Genomic DNA, 22,340 nt, shown 5'->3' on the forward strand with positions numbered 1-22,340 from the left:
AGGAATTAGTTATTCCTGAAGAAATATGACAGGAATATGTCAGCTTCAGGAATGTAACAGCTTCCATTCAAATCAAAATGAGGAAGGGCATTCTTTGGAAGAAGGAAGTAGGGAATAATAAACTGAGTACATCAATTCTTTCTTGTCAATTCGTTGTCTTCTTTTTTTTTTCATTAGGCAAGTATTAAACACCTACCATGTGCTAGTTACTGGAAATATAGCAGCAAACACATATCAAGATGATAACAATTCCATAGAATCTGAATTATAAAACCGCCACTAGAAACAGGGTAGTCAGGGGTCATTTCTATGTAGAGTAGATTAGCATTTTGAATGAATATGAAAGAAGACATATAGCTTAGTTCCTTCCTTTCATTTTAAATCTATTTCTAAGTAAATCAGATGCTTGCCACCCTCCCTTCCCCCACTGTAGTAAGCCAGAGAGTAAATGTCTCCAGCGATGGCATTGGCAAATTTTATTGTATTTCATTTTAGTGTATGTGTGTGCTTGGTAAATATTTGTTAACTGAATGGATTATTGAGGTGGTAGTGGTGGTGTCCATCTATAGTCAGGAGAAAAGAATTACTATTAACTGTGACAAAATAAACATCATTGTTATTCAACATTTAAGTGGGCAGAATCAAATAGTTTCATATAACAAAGTCATTTTATGCGATTATCTACAGATATATTTTACAACTAATTTCTTCTGGCAGATACATCTGGATGCTGTGTCATTTCAGACTAGTTTGTGGGAATAACATTGAATAATTTTTCTGACTCAGATTGAATGATGAGTAATGTTTGCTTTGGAAAAATTTCAGTCTTCCTGTATTTTATTTTCTTCACTATGATTACAGTATAAGGCATAAAACTGTTTCTGTTATTGGTTGAGTATTCATATTTGTTTTGTTTTTGAGCTGACCTTCTTTCTCTCTCTGTTTCATTCATTCATTCATTTACTCATTTTGAGACAGGGTCTGGCTCTGTTACCCAGGCTGGAGTGCAGTGGCATGATCTTGGCTCACTGCAGTCTCCACCTCTCAGACTCAAGAGATCCTTCCACCTTAGCCTCCTAAGTAGCTGGGACTAGCACGTGCCACCATGCCTGGCTAATTTTTGTATCTTTTTGTAGAGACCAGGGTTTCACCATGTTGACCAGACTGGTCTCGAGCTCCTGAGCTCAAGCAATCTGCCCGCCTTGGCCTCCCAATGTGCTGGGATTACAGACGTGAGCCACTGTGCCTAGCCTTGAGCTGACTTTTAAATCAGCTGTTAACAACTATATAACTTATATAATACATGCATAAGTCATATAAATTACATAATATGTAGAGTCTCCAGGGTTACAATTATTAACACTAATATTTTTATATGGCGGGGATGTGGGTGGGACTTTATGGGTACATGTATATGTACACCACAGACACTGGAATATATGCGTCCTCTCTATGTATTGTTCTTCAGCATGTTTAGTTTTACTTACCACTTTCTCAGGACATCCTCCCATGTCAGTACATATTTTCTTATTCCTTACCTTATTCTTTCTATTATTTTATGGTATGTATGTACCTTCATTTATTTAACCATCTCCCTCTTAGACTACGTCTCATTATTTTGGAGTCATAATCTCATATAATGCTTCATTGTACATGCAGGATAGGCTGTGGATTTTTGTAAGAAAAATACCTAAAGGTAGCTGAAGTTCAATAAGTGAGACTGCCTGCCTTTTACATTTTAATAGTACTGTTAAATTACCCTCCAAGCGAGATTTTACCATTTGATACAAGGCAGTATATTGTGATGGTGAAACACTTGGACAAGGAGGCATGGATTTGAATCCCAGTTCTGCTTCTTACCTGGGAATAACCTGGTATAAGTGAATTAAAAGTGAATTAATGTATTGGTGTCTCAGTTCTCTCATCTACAAAAAAAAAAAAAAAAAAAAACCAACGAAAAAACAAACAAACAAAACAAATCTACCTGAGTGATTGTGAAATTAAATGTCTTAACGTAAGTCAAGTTCTTAGAAAAACGCCTAGCCTATTTTGATTACGAAATGCTTTCTAGCATTGGGTATTAGCTGCTCTTATTAACACCAGCATCTTATACGGATTCCCAAGATTTAAAACTTTAGGGTCTTGACTGATTGCTACTTTTCACGTTATCCTGCAGGGAATGCTGGGTATCCCTGTTGTCTGTTTCCATAAGGACAGGGGTTTAGTATTCATATGTAGGCAAAAATATACAGTAAGCATCTTGATTTTCATAACATTGTATTAATCCTGCATCTGCAAATATTGTTTTCAGAGTTGTTATATATCTATCTATACTAGTAGTAGTAAAATATAAACCCCAAATTGTTAGAGTATATAATCTTGATTTAATCATATTAGATCTTGGGAAGATTGTCTACTTTAATTATTTCATCTAATATTCTCATTTATATTTTTGTGTTATGTTTAGATTTTTATGGGAGGTTCTATAACAAAACTTATTATATGTCCCATGTTTGCTTTTACTTAGCCCTCCTTGTAGATATTGTCCATTGCCTCCCAGTGCCTCTGTATAAAAATGTCTATATGAGACACTTCTCTTAGTTTAGAAATAAGAAAGCGTTTATCTGCTCTGACAAACTCATGTTTCTTTCATTCAGCTAATGAGAGTTAACTAATATCTGCCTCTACATTTTAACTGCCGTAAAATTGGGACAATGTTCAAGATCAAAGTCACAGCAACTTTATCATCGGGCATGATTTCTCATTTTTGAAACATTTCACTGGATTAGTCTCTTTTATACTAGTGCAAGTTTCTTTCAAGGAGATGTGATAAGAAAAGTTACATGAGAGAAGTTATATGGGATAAGAAATGATGACATATGAACCTCGATGACAAGACACTGTAAGAATCTGCAGGTATGACCAGGAAGTATTGTGGATAACCATGGGAATAATCGTGGAGAACAGGAGAGCAGTTGTCCAAAGTCCTGGGTTCAGATCTTCGTTCTCCCACTTTCTAGCTGTGTAACACTGGGCAAATTAAATTAACCCCTTTGTATCTTCATTAATTCATCTATCATCTATGAAATGAGGGGGACAATGGGCCCTATGTGATAGGGTTGTTAAAAGTATTAAATGAACTCATATGCATGTTAGAATAATGCTTAATGCAGAGTAACTGCATTTTAAAAAAGAGAAGAGAAAAATTTTTAATTATAGATTGTTGAGCTTCATCTCAACCTTCAGTAAAATACAAGAGTGTGTTGTTAAACAGATGACTTGTGAGCATGTAGAAGCGGAAGATCATATCCCTGGAAGGCATTATGGATTCTCTAATTGATGTCAAACTAAATTAATTTATTTTTGATAGGATTATTAGACTTATACATCAGGAAGATGCATATGTTAGAGCTAAATTTCAGCCAGTCATTTGATATAAGTCTATTTATTGTAAAACTCATTCATAAGTGATGGACACTTATAAACTGGGTGGTAGTATAACTAAATGAATTTGTAGTGGATTGAACATGTATAGATAAGGTATATAGATTGAGTAATCAGTATCAGTCTGAAAAGAGATCCCAGTGGCAGCCACAACAGTTTGTTTTCCATTGCTTTGTTTAGCTCTGTCATGAATAACTTGGAAGAATAAGTCAAAATCATGCTTGTCAAATAGGTGGCCAATAAAATAAGGGAAACCGAGCAATTGGAAAACAATGGGGATTACAAAAGAACTTTGTAAGCTTGAGAAAATAATATGTAACTAAAAGATAAAATTTACTTGAGATCACAGTGTCGTTTTTTGCAGCGGGTTTTTTTGGGGCATGTAGAAATCCAGTGGAGGAGATTTCTGGGATGAGTTTAACTGTTACTTTCAATAATCAGCTATTTGGCACTAATAAGATTTCAGAGCCTAAATAACTGGATTTAAACAAACACTAGTGCCATAAAACAAAGATATGCTTATGTCTGGCAAGTTTGGAAAACACACCACAGAGCTGTGGGTGCAATTTCAGAAGCAAATATTGAAAGATCTGGAACTTTTAGTTGAATGACAATGTGAGGTGGCTGCTGAAAAAAGCACATGTCATATGAGGTTAATGTAGTTACTGCAGATAGAAAAAAATGATTTTCCCATATTCTGTTTGGATCAAGCTACAGTTAAAATATTTATCAATTTTGAGCTCATTTATTTTAATGAGTATAATTCTTAAATGTATTTTAAAAGTGACACTGGAAAACTCAAGAATGTTCAGTGAAGGATGATTTGGGTGATTGTGTTTGCAAACTATTTTATATAAAGATTGGTGAAGAAACTAAGGATCTATTAGTCTGGAAACAAAGGGAGACTTGGTCTGAATAGTGTTTAAAAATATGTGGCAACGTATTTTGTGCATAACTTATTGAATCCCATAATTGTAAACTTATATAACACAATTGCCTTTTGACCTTACGTGATAAAACAGTGTTTGTAATTTAACATTAAATAATTATTGTTATATTCAAAGGCAAAAACTAGGATTACTTGATAGAAATGAAAGGAAAGCATAATGTTTACTTGAAGTACTGAAAAAACTTTTTAATAATTACTAAGCTCTTAAGAGAATAGACTGCCTGCAAATTTCTGTAGTAGGAAGATTTCTCTGTTTTTTGTTAAGAGAAGTTTTACTTTGTAAAACAAGTTTTACATATTATTTAAACAATTGTTCTTTTCTTACTTTTTCTTAGAACATCGTGTAAATTCTGAGTGTCTGCCACTTTGTTTTCTTTCTGTGTGAAAAAGGAATGTGAAGTGTTTTAAATGATTAGAAACTTACTGAGATCCAGAAAAGTTGCCAAAATCCTGCAGGAACTTAGAATTCACTTCTCAATTGCATAGAATTTCATCTGCAAATTCAGGGAATGACCACTTTGTTTGAAACTCCAAAACCCATTTCTTTTAGCTGTGCTCAGGTTTTATGACCCTGGGCAACTAAAGTATGTTGCTATAAAACAGAATTTCCTTCTCATGAATATTCTATGATACCATATATCATAATTGCTTGAAAGTTTCAGTATATGTTGTTGGAAGTAAGTTGTTACTGTTGATATTCTATATTTTTGATTTGTAACAAGCAAAACAAGATAATTGGTCGTTTAGTATGCTCTTCTTCCTAGTCATCTGAACAGTATCTAAAAGCATGCCATGAGGAAACCAGGCACAGTATGGTGCAGGCTTTCTTGTGCTTCGTTGGTGGAATACATTTGGAATTGGTCAGGCAACGAGGGATGAGAATATGTGGCTAGTCTGATTTGTAGTAACTAGTGAAGTTTACTTAGGAAATCTCAGAGAGACCATATTTAATTCCTGTGATTTTCTGGTAGTGCTCTTCTTTGTATTGAAAAAAATCTGTGTTTCTAGGCTGTGTTCAAAGGGGCCAGCTTTTTTTTCAGCCAATAATATTAGCTACTGTTTATTAACACTCATTGCTGTAGGCAGTCATTTGGCTCATTGGAATAATAAGTGCTTTATATTCATTATCTCATTTAGTCCTCCCAATATTTTTGTGAGTAAGGAAGAGAAGAAATTATGACTCAGAGATTTCTGATGTCTTATCTAACATCAGACGTCTAGTGAGTAGGGGTTCCTGGTTCATCTGATTCCAGAGCTCACAACCTTCATTATTATTCTATAAAAAGTTTCAAATATAGAATGACTCAAAACATTTCCCCAAATTAACTTGGTCTTTGTTTATTGGAGCCTATTTAGTAGTGCTACAATCTGGAGATACAGATGTGAATGAGGACCAAGGCCCAGGATTACATGAGGCTTACAGTGAGCAGGAAGAATATCATTAAACAAGATAGCACTAATTAATGACAATTTTGACAGGTGCTATACCAAGGGAATGTATAGTTTAAACCGTTATCTGAGAATTTAAGTAAATATCTGATTGTTTATATATATATATAGTTTGTTTGTTTTGAGACAGGGTGTTGCACTGTCATCCAGGCTGGAGTGCAGTGTTGCAATCACTGCTCACTGCAGCCTCAATTTCCTAGGCTGAAGCAATCCTTCTGCCTCAGTCTACCAAGTAGCTGGGACTATAGGCACACACCACTATGCCTTGCTTATTGTATTTATTTATTTTTATTTTTTTAGAGACAGGGTCTCACTATGTTTCCCAGGTTGGCCTCGAACTCCTGGGCTCAAATGATCTGCATACCTGAGCCTCCCAAATTGTTGAGATTACAGGCATGAGCCACCACGTCTGGGCTGATTGTTCTTAAGTGTGAAATTGCTGAACTGGGGTTTGTGAGAGTGATGATACCTTGACTTATGATAATCTAACTAATGCCTGATTATCTGAGGTGGAAGAGTTTCATCCGGAAACTGTTCCCCCTTGCCATTCTGTGGAAAAATTGTCTTCCATGAAACCGGTCCCCGGTGCCAAAAAGGTAGGGGACCGCGATACAATAGCATGTAATTTTACCATAAAGTACATTTAAATAGAATAGAAAATTGTTAGTATCATCTTTAACCCTTCATCCAGCAGCCACATATGCTGGGAGTGAAGAACAACCTAATTGAGCTGTGAATACTGGGCATTTGCTGAGGTGCTGTCACTTTTGATGTAATTTATTTTCTCATCTGAAGGCTATCAGTAATCCAAGTTCATGTTTCATCAAAATGACATGGACCTTTGAGGTTTTCAAGAGTAGTAGAAATAGGGAATGTTAAATATATTAATTCTAAGTCTTTTGTAATAACGGAAAGCCCCCAGAGAGGACTTAGCACATAGGAGTTGTCTAATAAATATTAGCTGCTCTTATTATACTTAAACATTGTCATCAGTATCATAATGCATACAAGTCCTGTTCATCTACTCACTAGCTTAATGGCCTTGAGCCAATTCAGCTTTGTACATCTCAGAGAATGTTAATAATACTTCTCTATGCATCTCACTGAGTTGTTTTGAGGATCAAATAATATATATTGTGTGAAGCAAATGAAATAAAATATGTTGTATAAAAGTCGTCTGTAATTGTAAAGAGGTATATAATGGTTTATTGTTGTTATAACCCCAAAATCGTTTACCTTGGACATGAGGCCCTAAACATCTGAACACTTTAATGAACTGCCAGTATTGATTAATGTCATCTACACATTAATGTTAGAAAAAGGGAGAAAGTCTGGTCACTGATACCCACTTAGAATTCCACAAATGTAGACATCTATCATTGAAATGGTACTTAAATTATAGGGATTATTTTTTATTTTGCCGTCAAATAAGTAAGCTCTCTCAGAAAGTTTTATTTAGGGCCAGAAGGGCCAAAATTTTAACCTTTAAATGAACACTGGTCTAATGTGTTTAGCTTAGAGATACTTAGAATGAGTTTTCTCTTTGAGAGACACCAAGGAATTATTGAGTAAGCCTTAAAATGCTTGAGCCAGTGTTCCTGGACCAGAAAGGTACTTAAGGACCAAACCTAACACATAGAAAATTGCATTCTTGACTTGGCCCTAAATGATTTGGCAAATCATCTCTCTCTTTCCTTTAATTATATTGCAGGTATTACAAGTCCTTTTTTGCACTTTTTTTCTCCCCATACTAGGACGTGTAGTAGTCTAGGGGAGGAAATTTCTGGAATGAGACTATCTTGCCTCAAAACTGTATGAATGTATATGTCTTTGAGATAGGTCCTGACAGAGTTAGTTAGATAAGAAGGTGGAATGTAGTGGTATGTTTGCCAGCTCTGTACATCTGTTTACCTCCTGTGAAAAATAGATCCACCACTAGGAAGGCAGCTAGTTGTGTGTATGCTTTGTGCACCAGCCGTGGAGAGTCCTGTTCGTGGAGAGCAATGTTGAATTTGAAACCTTTCCTGGAGTAGAAGTGAAGAAAAAAGAAAGTAGCTGGGAATTGAAAATACTTCAGTATATGAGAGATACAAGACATTTCAGAGATTGAGTGAAGTAAGATCACAAATATAGTTTTAACACAAGAGAACAATTTGTTTTACAAAGAAAGAAAGGACATTTTATGTAAAAATTGAGTACCGTGACAGAATCTGATTTGTGAAGAGACAGTGATATGTGGCCAGTGGTTTGTAATTACAATCTTCCTGGCAGTCCTAATTCCAATAATTCTAGCTACAGATATTCTTAGCGAAACTCAGCAGTTTTAGGGGACTGTTTTTGAGGAAATGAATAGTAAAGTGTTCAGATTTTCAGCAAAAATTTTTTTGAAATGGACTAAGAAAGATTAGTTGTTAGCCAATATAAATAATGTAGGGAAGATAAAGAAAGAATACAGCTATTGTAAAGGAGAAGCAATTCACAATATTTGTAGAAAACATGATTGTATACTCTGCGCTATTAAAACTATTAACTCAATTAACTATTCATATAGATAATAATTACCCTGATTTAGTGGCTTTTATATGTATTAGCAATATAATGTGGGAATATTACATGAAAAAAGTATATTCAAAGTTGCAACTGAAAATATAAAATAATAGAAAGCTTATTACAGGTTACAAAATAAATCTTAAGTGGAATGATATATAAAATTCCTCGGAATTTAATTAGATGTTTCGTTGAATTCCAATCTCAATTTCATCTGGAAAAAATAAAGTGAATAATTAGAAACTTAAGAAGGAGTAATGAGAGCAGTGTCCTGTTCAGAGAGTGAAATATAATATTACAGCAATTAAAACAGTGTAGTGTTGGCTCAGCAATCGATGGAAAGATCAGTGGGACCTAGTGGGACCGCTGGACAAAGCCCGCCAAGGACAGCGTTATGCAGTGTCTTCTGGAGACTCTTAAAATTCCCAGAAGTGCCATTAGCCATTAGAAGGAGTAAGTGTGGGGGTCCGAGCTCTCTCATCTCCAGCTCAACGTGAACAGCTCTGCATTTGTGTGTTTTATATATTGAGTTCCCACATTTATATTTAGGTTTCACATTTTGAAAAGTTTTTATTGCCCTACTACTAACATATGGTAGAGGATGCCTCACTAGCCAATGTGTGGCATATGAAACAAATTATGTTGGGGAAATGAGGCTTACTATGGGGAGGAGGGGGCAGATGTTAATATTTCACCTTAGCAAAAAATATAAATTCCGGATGAATTAAAAAATAAGTACTTGAAAGAAACACTTGTAGGTATTTGCATGCTCTCTGGATAAAAAGAATTTCTAAACATTAAAGTAGTAGAAGTTAATGGAAAAGCCTGATGAATAGTTGCTTGTGTAACAATAAATAAAACAGATCTCCCGCCAAAACATCCAAAATGTAAGCAACAACAAGACCAGGTAGTGCCTTATGGTCAAGAGATTGTTGGGGCAATGGACAGTTAGTCTAAGGTTTGGGTCTGGTAGCTTAAGATGCCTTTGTGCTCTGACTGTGGCTTGCCCCACTCAGTGTATTAGAGTATGGCTGTCTGTGAGTCTGATTCATGTCTCTGCCATGTGTCACATTATTTTGATGGCATCAATGTTTTGTTCTGTGGAGGTAATTTCTCCTTATCTTTTGTTCTATTAATGTTTACACAGCTCAATCAATAAAGCGTGTTCACACCGAGGAATCTTCTCTCTGTTCTCTGTCTTGCAGGAATTGAGGGTGGCTTCTGGTGTTTTGTGTGGCTTCATCATTTCCTTCCTGCCTCTCATCCACTTCATGATGTAATTCTTGGCACTTTTACTTCCTTTGTAGAGTAGGATGTGATGTCATAGAGAAGGGGACAGGGCTATCCAAATTCTCTCAATTGCTGGGAGGAGCTGCCCAGGTGTGCTGAGGGGCCTGTACTCAGGAAGAGAAACAGGGAATCCTCCACAGTGAGTAACCCCAATTTCAAGTGCACCCAAATTTCCGTTTAAACATTGTCCAGTACACTAGAGTTTCTTCTTTGGCCCTTTCTAGATTTAATCAGTTTGCCTTTAGACATTCCCAGTTCAGCTCAATTTTCCTCCTTTCTCACCCTCCTCCTATCTGTCTCCTCTTTCCCCATCGTATGCCTTTCCCTCCAGTTGCCCTCTTCCTTGCTTGCTTCCTGTGTGTCTGTGTCTATTGACCTCCTGCCCATATCTTTTATGAGAGACCCTTTGCCTTTCATTTGAGGCAGTGCCCACCCTATATATAGTCCATGTGAACACAGCATCTCCTTTCAGTAATTCATAATTATGTACTGTTCTACTTACAGTTCTTATTTTAAAACTTCTGTCAGCTTTTTGTTTTCATATCAGCTTCTTCCTCTTTTCCCTGTGCTCTACTCTTTCCCCCTTTACAGCTCTATTATGCAGTTTCCTTGTTCCCATTTTTCCAATATATTTATACTCCTCTTCCCTAAACAACTTTGCCTATGTTTCTGTTGCCCCTTTTTCAGTGTTCAGTTCACCTCTACAGTATCCTCTTCTGCAAGGACCATTTTCCTTCTTTCCCATTCACATGTTCACATACTTGTTGCCATACCCTTGTTGTAGTGTGGCTCATATTTTCTGTATTCTTTAAATAATTTACAGCTATGAGTAAGGAAGGGGCTGATCAGGATTGGGAAAAAGGAGGAAATTTCCTGGGAACTAGAAAGAGAATAGGAAAGTGTCTGAAAGGTTAGGATGGGCAGGCTGTGTGCAACACACTGAAGGACCTTGATGAACAGAGCCTTCATTTGTGAATCAGTTGAAATTTGGTTATTGACAGTATAAGAGATCACAGAGCCGTTTTGAACAGATTTGGAAGCCTTTTCAAGTTTACATTTTCAGAATGACCCTGTTAATTCTTAATAATTATGATTCTTCTAATAATCATAGATTAGAACTCTAGTGTCTTTTAAGTTACAAGAGGTCATGACTTGAGCATGAAGCTCCTGCATAGCATCTTTAATTAGGTGTCGTCTACCCTTGGAGTAGGTCATTGTGGAGATGTGTGTAACTTGTTTCTTGTACCCAGATGTGGTCCCTGTAGTTCATGTTGGTGCACAATAGGGGCACTGCTGCTTATTGTTTCCACCACATGGGGTTAAGTCCCTGGAAAAATAAAGGAACCTGTTTTCCAGGGCTGATGGTCTAAGACCTGTGGAAATAATCAGCTATGTCCCGTGTATTCCACACCCTTTGTTTAAAAGAACCCCTTTCACAAAAGATAAGTAGGGCAGAAGAGGAGAGAAAGAGAATGGGACTGAGTTCATATGACTGAGATAGGCTAAATGGGAAGAGGAAAGGGCTTACTTGAAATTAATTGGAAAAGGCAAAGGAAAGGAAACTGAGCTGAACTGGAAAACACACTGTAATGAGTTACTTGGGTTCCTGTATGCTTCTTTCAACATTTTGGCCGTGAATCCAATGAGGCTGTTTGTGACCAGCACTCTGTTCTCTTCTGTTGGTAGTATTCAGGCTCCATGTTTCCAAGGACCTGGAATCTTAGGAAACATTTTAACAGCCTGAAAACATGACTTTCACCATAAAATATTAGAAACTTTTTAAATAAAGGAAATTATATACATTTGTTAACTTGTTTTCTTTAGGGTTCATATTTCTTTTTTGGTGTGTACGCCTTTGTGACATGTTTGAAGGATGGCCCCTTTTTGTTGCAGAAATTTCCGATATAAATGTCCAAAAAAATTACATTCTTCCTTTGGACACCTGATCTGTATGATGGACTGTTACTTTGATGTAAAAGCCCCTTCCCCTCTAATAAAATAAGCAGATAATGCATGATTCACATACATTTTCATTTTGTATGCTGCCATGCAATAATCTAGGAATCTTATGTTTATATTTTAGGCACTAGAAAAACACCCCAACTCACCAATGACAGCAAAGCAGATATTGGAAGTCATTCAGAAAGAAGGGTTAAAAGAAACAAGGTCAGTATCCATATTTAAAACATTTTCTGTTTTCATTAAATAATAATTGCCACTCGTTGCTAAGCAATAGGTGTATCTAGATTTTGATATTGTAGTTGATTGTAAATTAACTCCCCGCAAATTCTTTTCTAATTGAGAAATCGTTGGATGATTTAAGATTTCCTTGGACTTGCCTGTTACCTTAATACATTACGTTAGATGGATTGATACAGGAGGTACTTTCTTAACAAAGAACAGCACTGTGTGACTTAGCCCTCATTGAAGTTATTCCTGTTTCTTTTTCTTGTAAGAGGAGATTGTGTTTCTGAAACCAAGTGGTGAAAGAGAAACACTTTTACAGGTTTAATAGGTAGATCTTAGGATATAAAGATGAGCTCACTTTGATAAAATTCAGTGCCAATAAATGTGGTTGAAAATCTAGTCCTCTTATATTTAAGAACTCTACTTGGTGCATCCTGTAATAGCTGTTGAGCCTAATATTTATCCTTTTAAATGTAGTTTAGTGGATTATGTTATATTCACAAAGTTCTGCATCATCAACATTATCCAACTTTAGAACATTTTCATCACCCTAAAATGAAACCCTGTACCCATTAGCGGTCACTCCATATCCCAACTACTCTTGCCTCTGGCAACTGCTAGTCCACTTTCTGTCTCTATGGACTTGCTATTCTAGATATTTAATATAAGTGGAATCATCTAATATGTAGCCTTTTGTGAAAGGCTTATTTGACTTAGCATATAATGTTTTCAAGGTTTCCTCATGTTGTAGCATATATCAGGAATTCATTCCTTTTGGTTGCCAGGTAATACTTCACTGATGATTCTTTATTCTTAGGTATTAATTTTATAGTTTTGGCTTTAGATAGCAGGTTAGGGCCATATAGATGATATTACTCAAGGATAAAAAGGTTTACTATAGGATAAAACAACTATGATGTTGTCATATGTGTATGTAATCAGCCATGTTACATAGAATAGATTTGTGTACATGAGTTGTCCATCTGTAAGCCATTGAGCGTACAGTAGTTGCAACTTGATGAAATTAAACCTACTGAACTACCTTTTGAATGTTTTCATTGATGTGGATATAGAAACTGCTAAGATAAATAAATATCCTTCTGAGGCTGACTTTTTGTGAAAAATAGTTTTCACGTGTAACTCCTGTAACTTTAATGTGTGGGTAACATCAGCGTCTAGCTGTTTAAAATGTATTATTTTGCAAAGTAGGTCGGTCCATGGACATCACAATTTACTGGCGTACAGGACGCCTATGCTCAAATTTTCATTTTTTATTTTGGAGACTTTTTTTTTGGCCTACTCTGGAGAAATAGCCTAAGTTAATATAACCACATTGTGTTTGTGCTAATTGTTCCCCCACGAAGTGGAGGCAGCAGTGGGTTGATTAGTTGCTAACAGTACCTAACAACTCTGTTAAAGGAGATCCTGTTTTAACCCGGGTGTCAGTTTAAGGAGTTAGGGAACAAAATCAGGAAAACAGGATATTAATTTTCTTCTTGCCACCTATCGGTAACCCTGGAAATATTTATGATGTTTAGAAAGCACTGAAAATATTTGTGCCACAGTCAAAAGAAAAGAGGGGCTAAAAATCTAAGGATGTCAACTGTCTTATGTGGGCTTTGTTGCCAGAGGAATCTGCCAACATGGACATAAAAAGCACCTCCTAAAAGCAGACATTTGAAATTCGTTCATTAAGATATTCTTCTCCACAGGAATGACTCTGCCGTTATCAGTTGTTATGAAGCTTGAGATATAAAAATCCCTGTACCGTGGCTCACAACAACATTTTAATTACACTTGTTATCATTATAGCATTATTTCAAATTTTTCAAAATGCTGGTCCTCCGAGAATGGTATATAAGAAGGCTTTCAGCATGCATAGTTAACAAATACAAACAAATTTTAAAAACCAACTTCTTCAAAGAGTAATTAAAGAACATTGAAATGGGAAACATAACTCCGTAGTCCTCTAAATTGAATCCCTCTCCCCACTTCACCCACTGCATCACTATTTGTCCTTCTGTAAGGAAAAAAGTCCTTTGTTACAAACACTCATGAACCAGTATAGTATTAGTGAAAGTATCTGCACACAATTACCAGTTTGAATAGCGAAGGGAAAGGCAAAGAAAGAGAACACAGTTAAAGTTTTCTTCTGTAAAATCTGCTCTGCATCAAGTGGCCTCAGACTATGCATTTTGTGCTCCCATTTGTTTTTTTCATTCTATTTCTTTAAATTTCCCGCTTCTTGTCAATGGTAATCCATTACTTACGGCTCATGCATCTCTGCTCACTGTTCCCTTGCTTTCTAGTTCTAATTTGCTTATTTGAGTCACCTCTAAAATATACATACCTAGCTTTTGAGTAAGTTTAGGACTGTCCTGTATGTATGTATGTTGTTTCAAGGAGCAGATACTGCCATTTATTTTGCCTACTTAATGTACTGTTTTGTTACTTTCCAAGTTTTTAAATGTTTTCCAAATATTTAAGGTAGTTGAGTAAATGAAGTGTAACTGTATGTATTTTTCTTAAGTAAAGTTTAGAAATTCCACCTTCATGAAGTCAAGCATAGCTGATTGATTTCTAGGTATTTACTAATGATGTGTTTCAAGAAATGCACATTGGTAATATGCCTGATTAAATACAGGGAAGTGCTTGTGAAGTTACTAATATGGCCATAACCCTCTGGTGGTCTCTTCTATGGATGAGAGGTAATGTTTTAATGGTCCTCCCCCAAACAGTCCTCCACTGTACCTAGCATTTCTAGACAATAGAAGATAAGGTCTTCAGCCATCATCATTCCAACCTGTACTCAAAGCAAGGCCATTTGTTTCAAGTGCTATGGGGGTCCTTCATTCTGTGTGTGCCAGGCAGGTCTCCAAGAGCACTTACCTCGCTGTACTGTAATTTTGTCTTTGTATGTCTTCCCTGCCTGTGTGTGAGCTCCTTAAGGGAAGGGTACCTAACACTCCTGGCTCTCGCCAGATAGTCAATAAACAGTTGTTTAGTCAATAATCTTCATTCTCAAGACGTTAATTTGCTGGTGCTTAGTAACGACTTCGGCTTGCATTCAGAGTTAGAAGCTTCTTTTTAACATTACATGTTGTATTTTTATGATATTTAATTGTAGTTATTTTTAACATCAAAAGAAACTTAACATGTTTGTGGAAATCCCATTAAATATATGTATGCTGATAGTTTCCAGCAGGTTATCTGTGAACAACTAAAGTTATGGTGCTGTTGCTTGTTTTCAAACACTGTGAAAGCCACTGGTTTAAACTTGCAACTTATAATAGAAAAACTACGTTAATAATTTTGTTAAAACTAATGAGGATATTTGAACGTGTTCAGTATATATGTTATTGTTATTTGACTGAGGTGAAATTTGACATTGTATGCTATATTTTCCTCTTTACAACTGACACTTTAAATAATATAATTTTCATGTAGACATGATAAAGATAGGACAACTTTTTTACATCACGTTCTGTGTCTCATGTTCATATTATTGATGAAATGTGTAGAGTAGGATTGAATTCTATTTGGAAAAGCCAGAATGAAATAAGTACCTTCCATGTGAGTAAAAAAGAAATATGAGTATAATAAATTGGCAGAAGGACATGTGGTTTTGTTGAAAAAATAATAATAGAATGATTTTTTTAAGACCTGGTTTTCTTTCTTATGAAAATACTCTTGGTAATTTTTACTTTCCCTCTGTATAATAGGATAGAAGATTTTATTAATGTCATTTTATTCTGGTCCCTCTGTGTGCTTGCTTCACTGATTCTGAGTATTTTTAGGGCTTCTGCCCTTTATGTTTATTGATTGTCAACATTTGATCAATCAAAGTTATTGGAAGGCTTTTCAGATGATTGGAATCATATAATCAAATGGCCATGCTGCTTCTATAGACGGGATTAAAATGTGAATATTCCAGTCTGCTGCTTTTGTGGATGGATATTTGATATCCCTCTTTGGACTTCTTAGATAAACATCCCCACTTCCATAGGGAGTTAGGGTGCTGCCATGGAATATGTTCTTGTCTGCAGTAAGTGAAAATACTGCAGTAAGTGAAAATACTGCAGTAAGTGAAAAGAGGAGTAAGTCTAGTTACAGTGTTGCTTTGGATGATTTTGGGGGACATCCCAATTCTGATTTTCTGTTTTTGGTTTGTTCGTTCAGAAGTTATCATTCCTTTACCAAGAGGACTATGGGGTTTTTGATGCCTGAAGATGTGTTTTTTGATGCCATGTCTTACGTAATTTTTAAAGTGGTGCTTCCAAAGAAATGTGTGCTCTGTTATAGTAACATATCCAGGGGTTGCAAGGACATGGAGTAAGGCTTGCATGACTTACATAGTGAGAGCAAAACAACCATTCATCAGTGAGGAATAATTTTTTTATGTGCTGGGCATTATCATTACAAGATACCTGTCATTCATGTAGCATGAACTGTGATTTAGTTTTTATATTATTTGGTAATAGGCAAATAGTTTATAATGAGGGTGAAGTGGTCATAAAATTAAACATATATATATACGTATATATACACATATGTGTGTATATATTCACACATATACGTGTATATATATACACGTATATGTGTATATATATACACATATATATACACGTATATGTGTATATATATACACGTATATATACACGTATACGTGTATATATACGTGTATATATATATATACACAAACCACACAAAGCAATTAAGGAAACCTCTGTTGGGTTGAAAGCAAGACAATATTTATGAGGTACATTTTAACAATATTAGAGATACCATACTTTAGATTTAAAAACGATGTTAAATTTCATCAACTGTTTACAGAGAAGCAGACTATAATTATATATTCCAGTACGGACATTTAAAAAAGTTTTATAAACAGTGTCTATTGTGTTTAGTGTTCCTCAGAATAATGGACATATTTTAGATTTCATGATGTAGAACATGCATTGACATCCCAGATTTTGTCATTATTCTAGTATCAATGAGAATTCTTTATTCCACTGATAATTCTGGAATTTATTTTTACCTCGTTTTGTTTAAGACTTTTTATGTTTTCTGTTTTGCAGTCTCTGTTATGATATGCTGAAATGAGAATCTCCACTTTGTACTGTGGTTTATTAAATATGTTGCATTTCTTTAGGGGGATAACATGTCAGAAATTCTATTACCATGTATAGTTACAAACAATAAAATTTCTTGGCATTGCTCTTGGTGAGATTTACGTTGCTAATTAGTGCTTTAGGAGATGATTCTTTCTTGCCGCTGCAATGTTTTGCCTAGAGATAAGAAATAAACGCAAGTAATTTCTACTGCAAAATCAATTCTTATCTGCAGACTCCATGTTGGCGCCCTTCCTTTAATACTGAAATGGTGGTCTAGTTTGTTTGTGTTGGGCATTTTAGAATTACAGTGTTAGCTCACAGTGTCATCCCTGCCATTTGTTAACATCTAATTCTCTCATTGTGTAAATAGTGTGCACAGTCAGCTACTTAGAGAGGGATGTATGAGACAATGGTGTTATTAAACAGAAACATAGGGCAATTTGCATATATTTGTGTGTGTACATGTGTATAAGCAAGCTTCGAGAATAATCTAGTTCTTAGTTGACATAAAATTTTACTTGTCATCATTACTCAGATTAGAAATCTCAATCAGTGCCATTCTTAACTCCCCTCTCTTGTATCATCACGGCCAGATGGTTCTGGGTAGTGTTAGTTTTATCTTCCTAAACATGTCTTTCTTCCTGTGTACCATACTTTTTGCAATTCTTCAGATACTTATTTCTTACCTTACCTGGATTATTGCACTATCTTCTTATCTGGTTATCTTATCCCAAGTCTTCCTTCCCCCTTTACAAATCTCTTTTTTTCCTCAAAATCGACTGCAGTTTATAGTAGCATTTCTTAATAAGGAATCCATAATCCAAGCACATGTTGAAGATATTGCAGATTTGATTCCAGACCATCCCAATAAGGAGAATATTGCAAAAAAGGGAGTCACACAAATTGTTTGGTTTCCCAGTGCATATAAAAGTCGTATTTGTGTACTGTAGTCTATTGGGTGTGCAGTAGCATTATGTCTGTAAAACACTGTACATACCTTAATTAAAAAAATAATTTATGCTGGACATGGTGGCTCATGCCTATAATCCCTACACTTTGGGAGGCCAAGGAAGGAGGATTACTTGAGCCCAGGAGTTTAAGACGAGCCTGGACAATAACAGAAACAGACCCTGTTGCTATAAAAAATAAAATATTAGCCAGACTTGGTGGTACATGCCTATAGTTCCAGATATTAGGGAGGCTGAAGCAGGAGGATCACTTGAGCCGATGTGGTCAAGGCTGTAGTGAGCTGAGATGGTGCTGCTTCACTCCAGCCTGGGTGACTGAGTGAGACCCTGTCTGAAAAACAATGATAACAATAATCTGAACCTTCAGCAAGTCATAATCACTTTGCTGGTAGAGAGAGTCTTGTCTTGATGTTGATGGCTGCTGACTGATCAGGATAGTGGTTGCTGAAGGATGGAATGGCTGTGGCAATTGCTTAAAGTAAGACAACAATGAAGTGTTCTGTATTGATTGACACGTCCTTTCTTGAAAGATTTTTGTGGCATGCAATGCTATTTGATAACATTTTACCCATAGTAGAACTTAGTTTAACTGGAGTCAGCCCTCTCAAACCATGCTGTTGCTTTTTATCAACTAAGTTAATGTAATATTCTAAATCATTTATTTGTATTTCAACAATGTTCACAGTGTCTTCACCAGAAGAGGATTTTATTTCAATAAACTGCCTTCATTACATATCTATAAGAAGCACCTCCTGATCTGTGAAAGTTTTATCATGAGATTGAAACAGTTCAGTCACAACTTTGGGCTCCACTTCGAATTCTAGTTCTCTTGCTGTTTCTACCACATCTGCAGTTACTTCCTCCACTGAAGTGTTGAAGTGGATCAGAATCCACTTCTTCCATACTCTTGTTAATGTTGCTATTGTGACCACCTCCTGTGAATCATGAATGTTCTCAATGGCATCTAGAAGGGTGAACTCTTCTCTGAAGATTTTCAGTTCACTTTCCTCAGATCCATAAGAGGAATTGTTATCTATGGCTGTTACAGCCTTAGGAAATATATTTCTTAAATAAGAAGACTTGAAAATCAAAATTATTCCTTGATTTATGGACTGCAGAATAGATGTTGTCTTAGCAGGTATGAAAGCAGCATTAGTCTCTTTGTACATCTCCCTCATCTCTTGGGTGACTAGATGCATTGTCAGTGAACAGTAGTATTTTGAAAGGAATCTTTTTATTTTCTTTTTTTTTTCTGAGCAGTAAGTCTTAACAGCTTAAAATATTCAGTAAACCATGTTGTAAACAGATGTGGTGTCATGCATGCTTTGTTTTTCCATTTATAGAGTACAGGTATAGCAGATGTAACATAATGTTTAAGTGCCCTGGGATTTCCGAAATGCTAAATAATCATTGGCTTCAACTTAAAGTCATCAGCTACATTAGCCCCAAACGGGAGAGTGAGCCTGTTTTTTGAAGCATTGAAAGGAAACCTTGACTTCACCTCTCTACCTATGAAAGTCCTAGATGGCATTTTCTTTCAATAGAAGGCTGTTTTGTCTACATAGAAAATCTATTTCATATAGCCACCTTTGTCAATGATCTTAGCAAGATATTTTGGATAACTTGCTGGAGCTTCTACATTAGTAATTGCTGCTTCACTTTGCACTTTTATCTTATGGAGATGGCTTCTATCCTTAAGCCTCATAAACCAAACTTTGCTAGCTTCTAACTTTTCTTCTGTGGCTTCCTTACTTCTCCTAGCCTTCATAGAATTTTGACCAAGTTTACCATTTTATATGGGCACTGTTCATGACACCCCAGACAATTACAGTAGTAACACCAGAGATAACTGATTACAGAACACCATAACAGATATAATAAAAATGACAAAGTTTCAAATATTGTGTGAATTACCAAACTATGACACAGACAGGAAATGAGCGCATGCTATTGGAAAAATGGCACCAATAGACTTGCTTGATGCAGGGTTGCTTCAAACTTGCAATTTGTAAAAAATGCAATATCTGTGAAGCATAATAAAGTGAAACACACAAAACATTAGGTATCCCTAAATTCCAGAAACTGTATCACACATATTAATCACTTAATGTGATTAGTCAAAAGCTACAGTCTTTTGTATGTTTGATGATTGTTTGATTAAATTGAATATGGTACTTTTTCTAATTAGATGGTATCTGGATAAATCTATTATATAATACTCTGATACTATAGGGCTTATATATGAATGATAAAGCCTACATTACACCTTACATTTAGATAAAATGTTGAATTTCTAATCTGGCCGTTTTTATATACATTTGGTTTTACCCAAAATATGTCACTTAAGATGTTTTGGGGCATTGTATGTTTTCTGTACATATTTAATTAGTTTTGAGTTAAATGGTGTAACATAGATTAAATAAGAAGTCATAGGCTGCACATGAATATCACTAATTGTTTAAAATAACTGTGTAATCTCTAGTAAGTTAAGCTTCTTTTAACTTAAACTATTTTTAAATGTAGGGACAAAATAAAGTAATTCTTGAGGAGGATGATAAGATTAGATATTACTGTGGTAGCATTTTCTGAGTAGAAAATCATTATGTGAAATGTTACCCAGGAAGATCAGGTTTCAAGTTTTCAGCACAATCCTAATCAACTTGGGCTTGGGTAACTGTAAAGCCTTTATAGTCAAACATCTGATATTGCAGCCATAGTTGAGTATTTGTGGTTCATTGTGAAATGTCGCCTGTTATTTTTTTCATGATATGAAAAGTAGAAGTCAAGCCCCACAAGAAATTCAAGGACTGTCGTATGTGCCTCTGTGTGTGTGTGTGTGTGTGTGTGTGTGTGTGTACACGTGCATGCATAGGCACTCACATTTCTGGTAGTTATCACATTGTTAATGTAAGATTGGATTGCTGAATGGGAAGGAGATACTTTTTATACAGAATGCCTCACAGTAATGCAGTAAGTATGGAAGAGGACTCTTAATTACTATTAAGTCCTCCCAGCTTAATTGTGATTGTCTTATCAGCTTAAGCTGCCGTAAGAAAATACCATAGAGTGGGTGGCTTAAGTAACAGAAATTTATTTTCTCACAGTTACAGAAGACAGAAAGCCCAGATTAAGGCTGGCAGTGTCCGTTTCTGGTAAGGGCTTTCTTTGTGGCTTGTAGGTGGCTGCCTTCTTGCTGTGTCATCACATTGGCCTTTCTTCCATATGTCTGCACAGAGACACAGCAAGCTGTCTACTGTTCTTATAAGGACACCAATCCTATTGGATCAGGGCCCCATCCTTAGGACCTCATTTATCCTTAATCACTTCGCTAGAGGGCCCATCTTCAAATGCAGATACACTGAGGGTTAAGGTTTCAACGTTTGAATTTTGAAAGCAGAGACATTCAGTCCATAACCGTGATTCAGAATTTGGAAGATTTGTAGAATTCATAGTATAACATAAGAATATTTCTAGAAATTTTTTGTATCTGATTCATTTTGAAAGTTATTTATAACAATATGCTTAACACAGTACCATGCTTCCATTTTTGCCTCATATGTGTTTTCATATGTTATTCCTAACATATAAACCAATAAAATTAAGAAGTTTTATATTCAAATATTGACCGGGTGCAGTGGCTCACGCTTGTAATCCCAGTACTTTGGGAGGCTGGGGTGGGGGCGTATTGCCTAAGGTCAGGCATTCAAGACCAGCCTGGCCAACATGGTGAAACCCATCTCTACTAAAAATACAAAAATATGCATGAAGTGGTGGCCTGCACCTGTAATCCCAGCTACTCGGGAGGCTGAGGCAGGAGAATTGCTTGAACCTGGGAGGCGGAGGTTGCATTGAGCTGAGATCATGCCACTGCACTCAGCCTGGACAACAGAGCAAGACTCCATCTCAAACAAAACAAAACAAATATAATGTGTATGTTCACATAACATAAACTCACCTGGAGTTTATTTGAAGCCTTTGGTAAAAATAGCTGTGGTGACTGCGTATATATTGATGCCTCAAGGCATCAATAACCACTAAGCTATGCAATTATAGCTACGAAATGGCCATTTCTTAAGATATCTTTTTATGCTGTCAAGCTTTCTTTCTCCATTCTTCCAAATAATTGAGCAAAAAAAGGTAATTTCAGTGATTTCAGCTTTATCAAGATCTCGGTATAATTTACTCCAGAAACATTGAACACTATAAATATTTCAGTGCAGAAATAGGACCCAAAATGGATGTGAAATTACATTGTGTGTGAGTCTTTCCAAGTATCCTATGCAGGTGAAAATCTTTGAGGAGGAATACGCATTTAACTGGGATGATTTTATTTAATTTTTTTTTCTAAGTGGAGCTCTTCTCTTCATTTCTTATTTCATTGCTTATGCTCTT

At 35.8% G+C, this 22,340-nt stretch overlaps 1 protein-coding gene across 2 annotated transcripts in view; it reads left to right on the forward strand.

Annotated features, from left to right (window-relative positions):
* The window catches only part of ASXL3 (ASXL transcriptional regulator 3), a 249,075-nt gene that overhangs the window by 95,025 nt on the left and 131,710 nt on the right, over positions 1-22,340 (forward strand). Inside the window, exon 2 of one of the 2 annotated variants that reach the window (XM_024235950.3) lies at positions 11,763-11,845. The exons of the other annotated variant lie outside the window; for it this stretch is intronic. Within the exon in view, the coding sequence (XP_024091718.2) occupies positions 11,763-11,845 (83 nt within the window). The remainder of the gene's footprint in view (positions 1-11,762; positions 11,846-22,340) is intronic. 2 annotated transcript variants of the gene reach the window in all.

This window comes from Pongo abelii, chromosome 17, assembly GCF_028885655.2.
Source record: "Pongo abelii isolate AG06213 chromosome 17, NHGRI_mPonAbe1-v2.0_pri, whole genome shotgun sequence".
Classification (NCBI taxonomy): Eukaryota; Metazoa; Chordata; class Mammalia; order Primates; family Hominidae; genus Pongo; species Pongo abelii.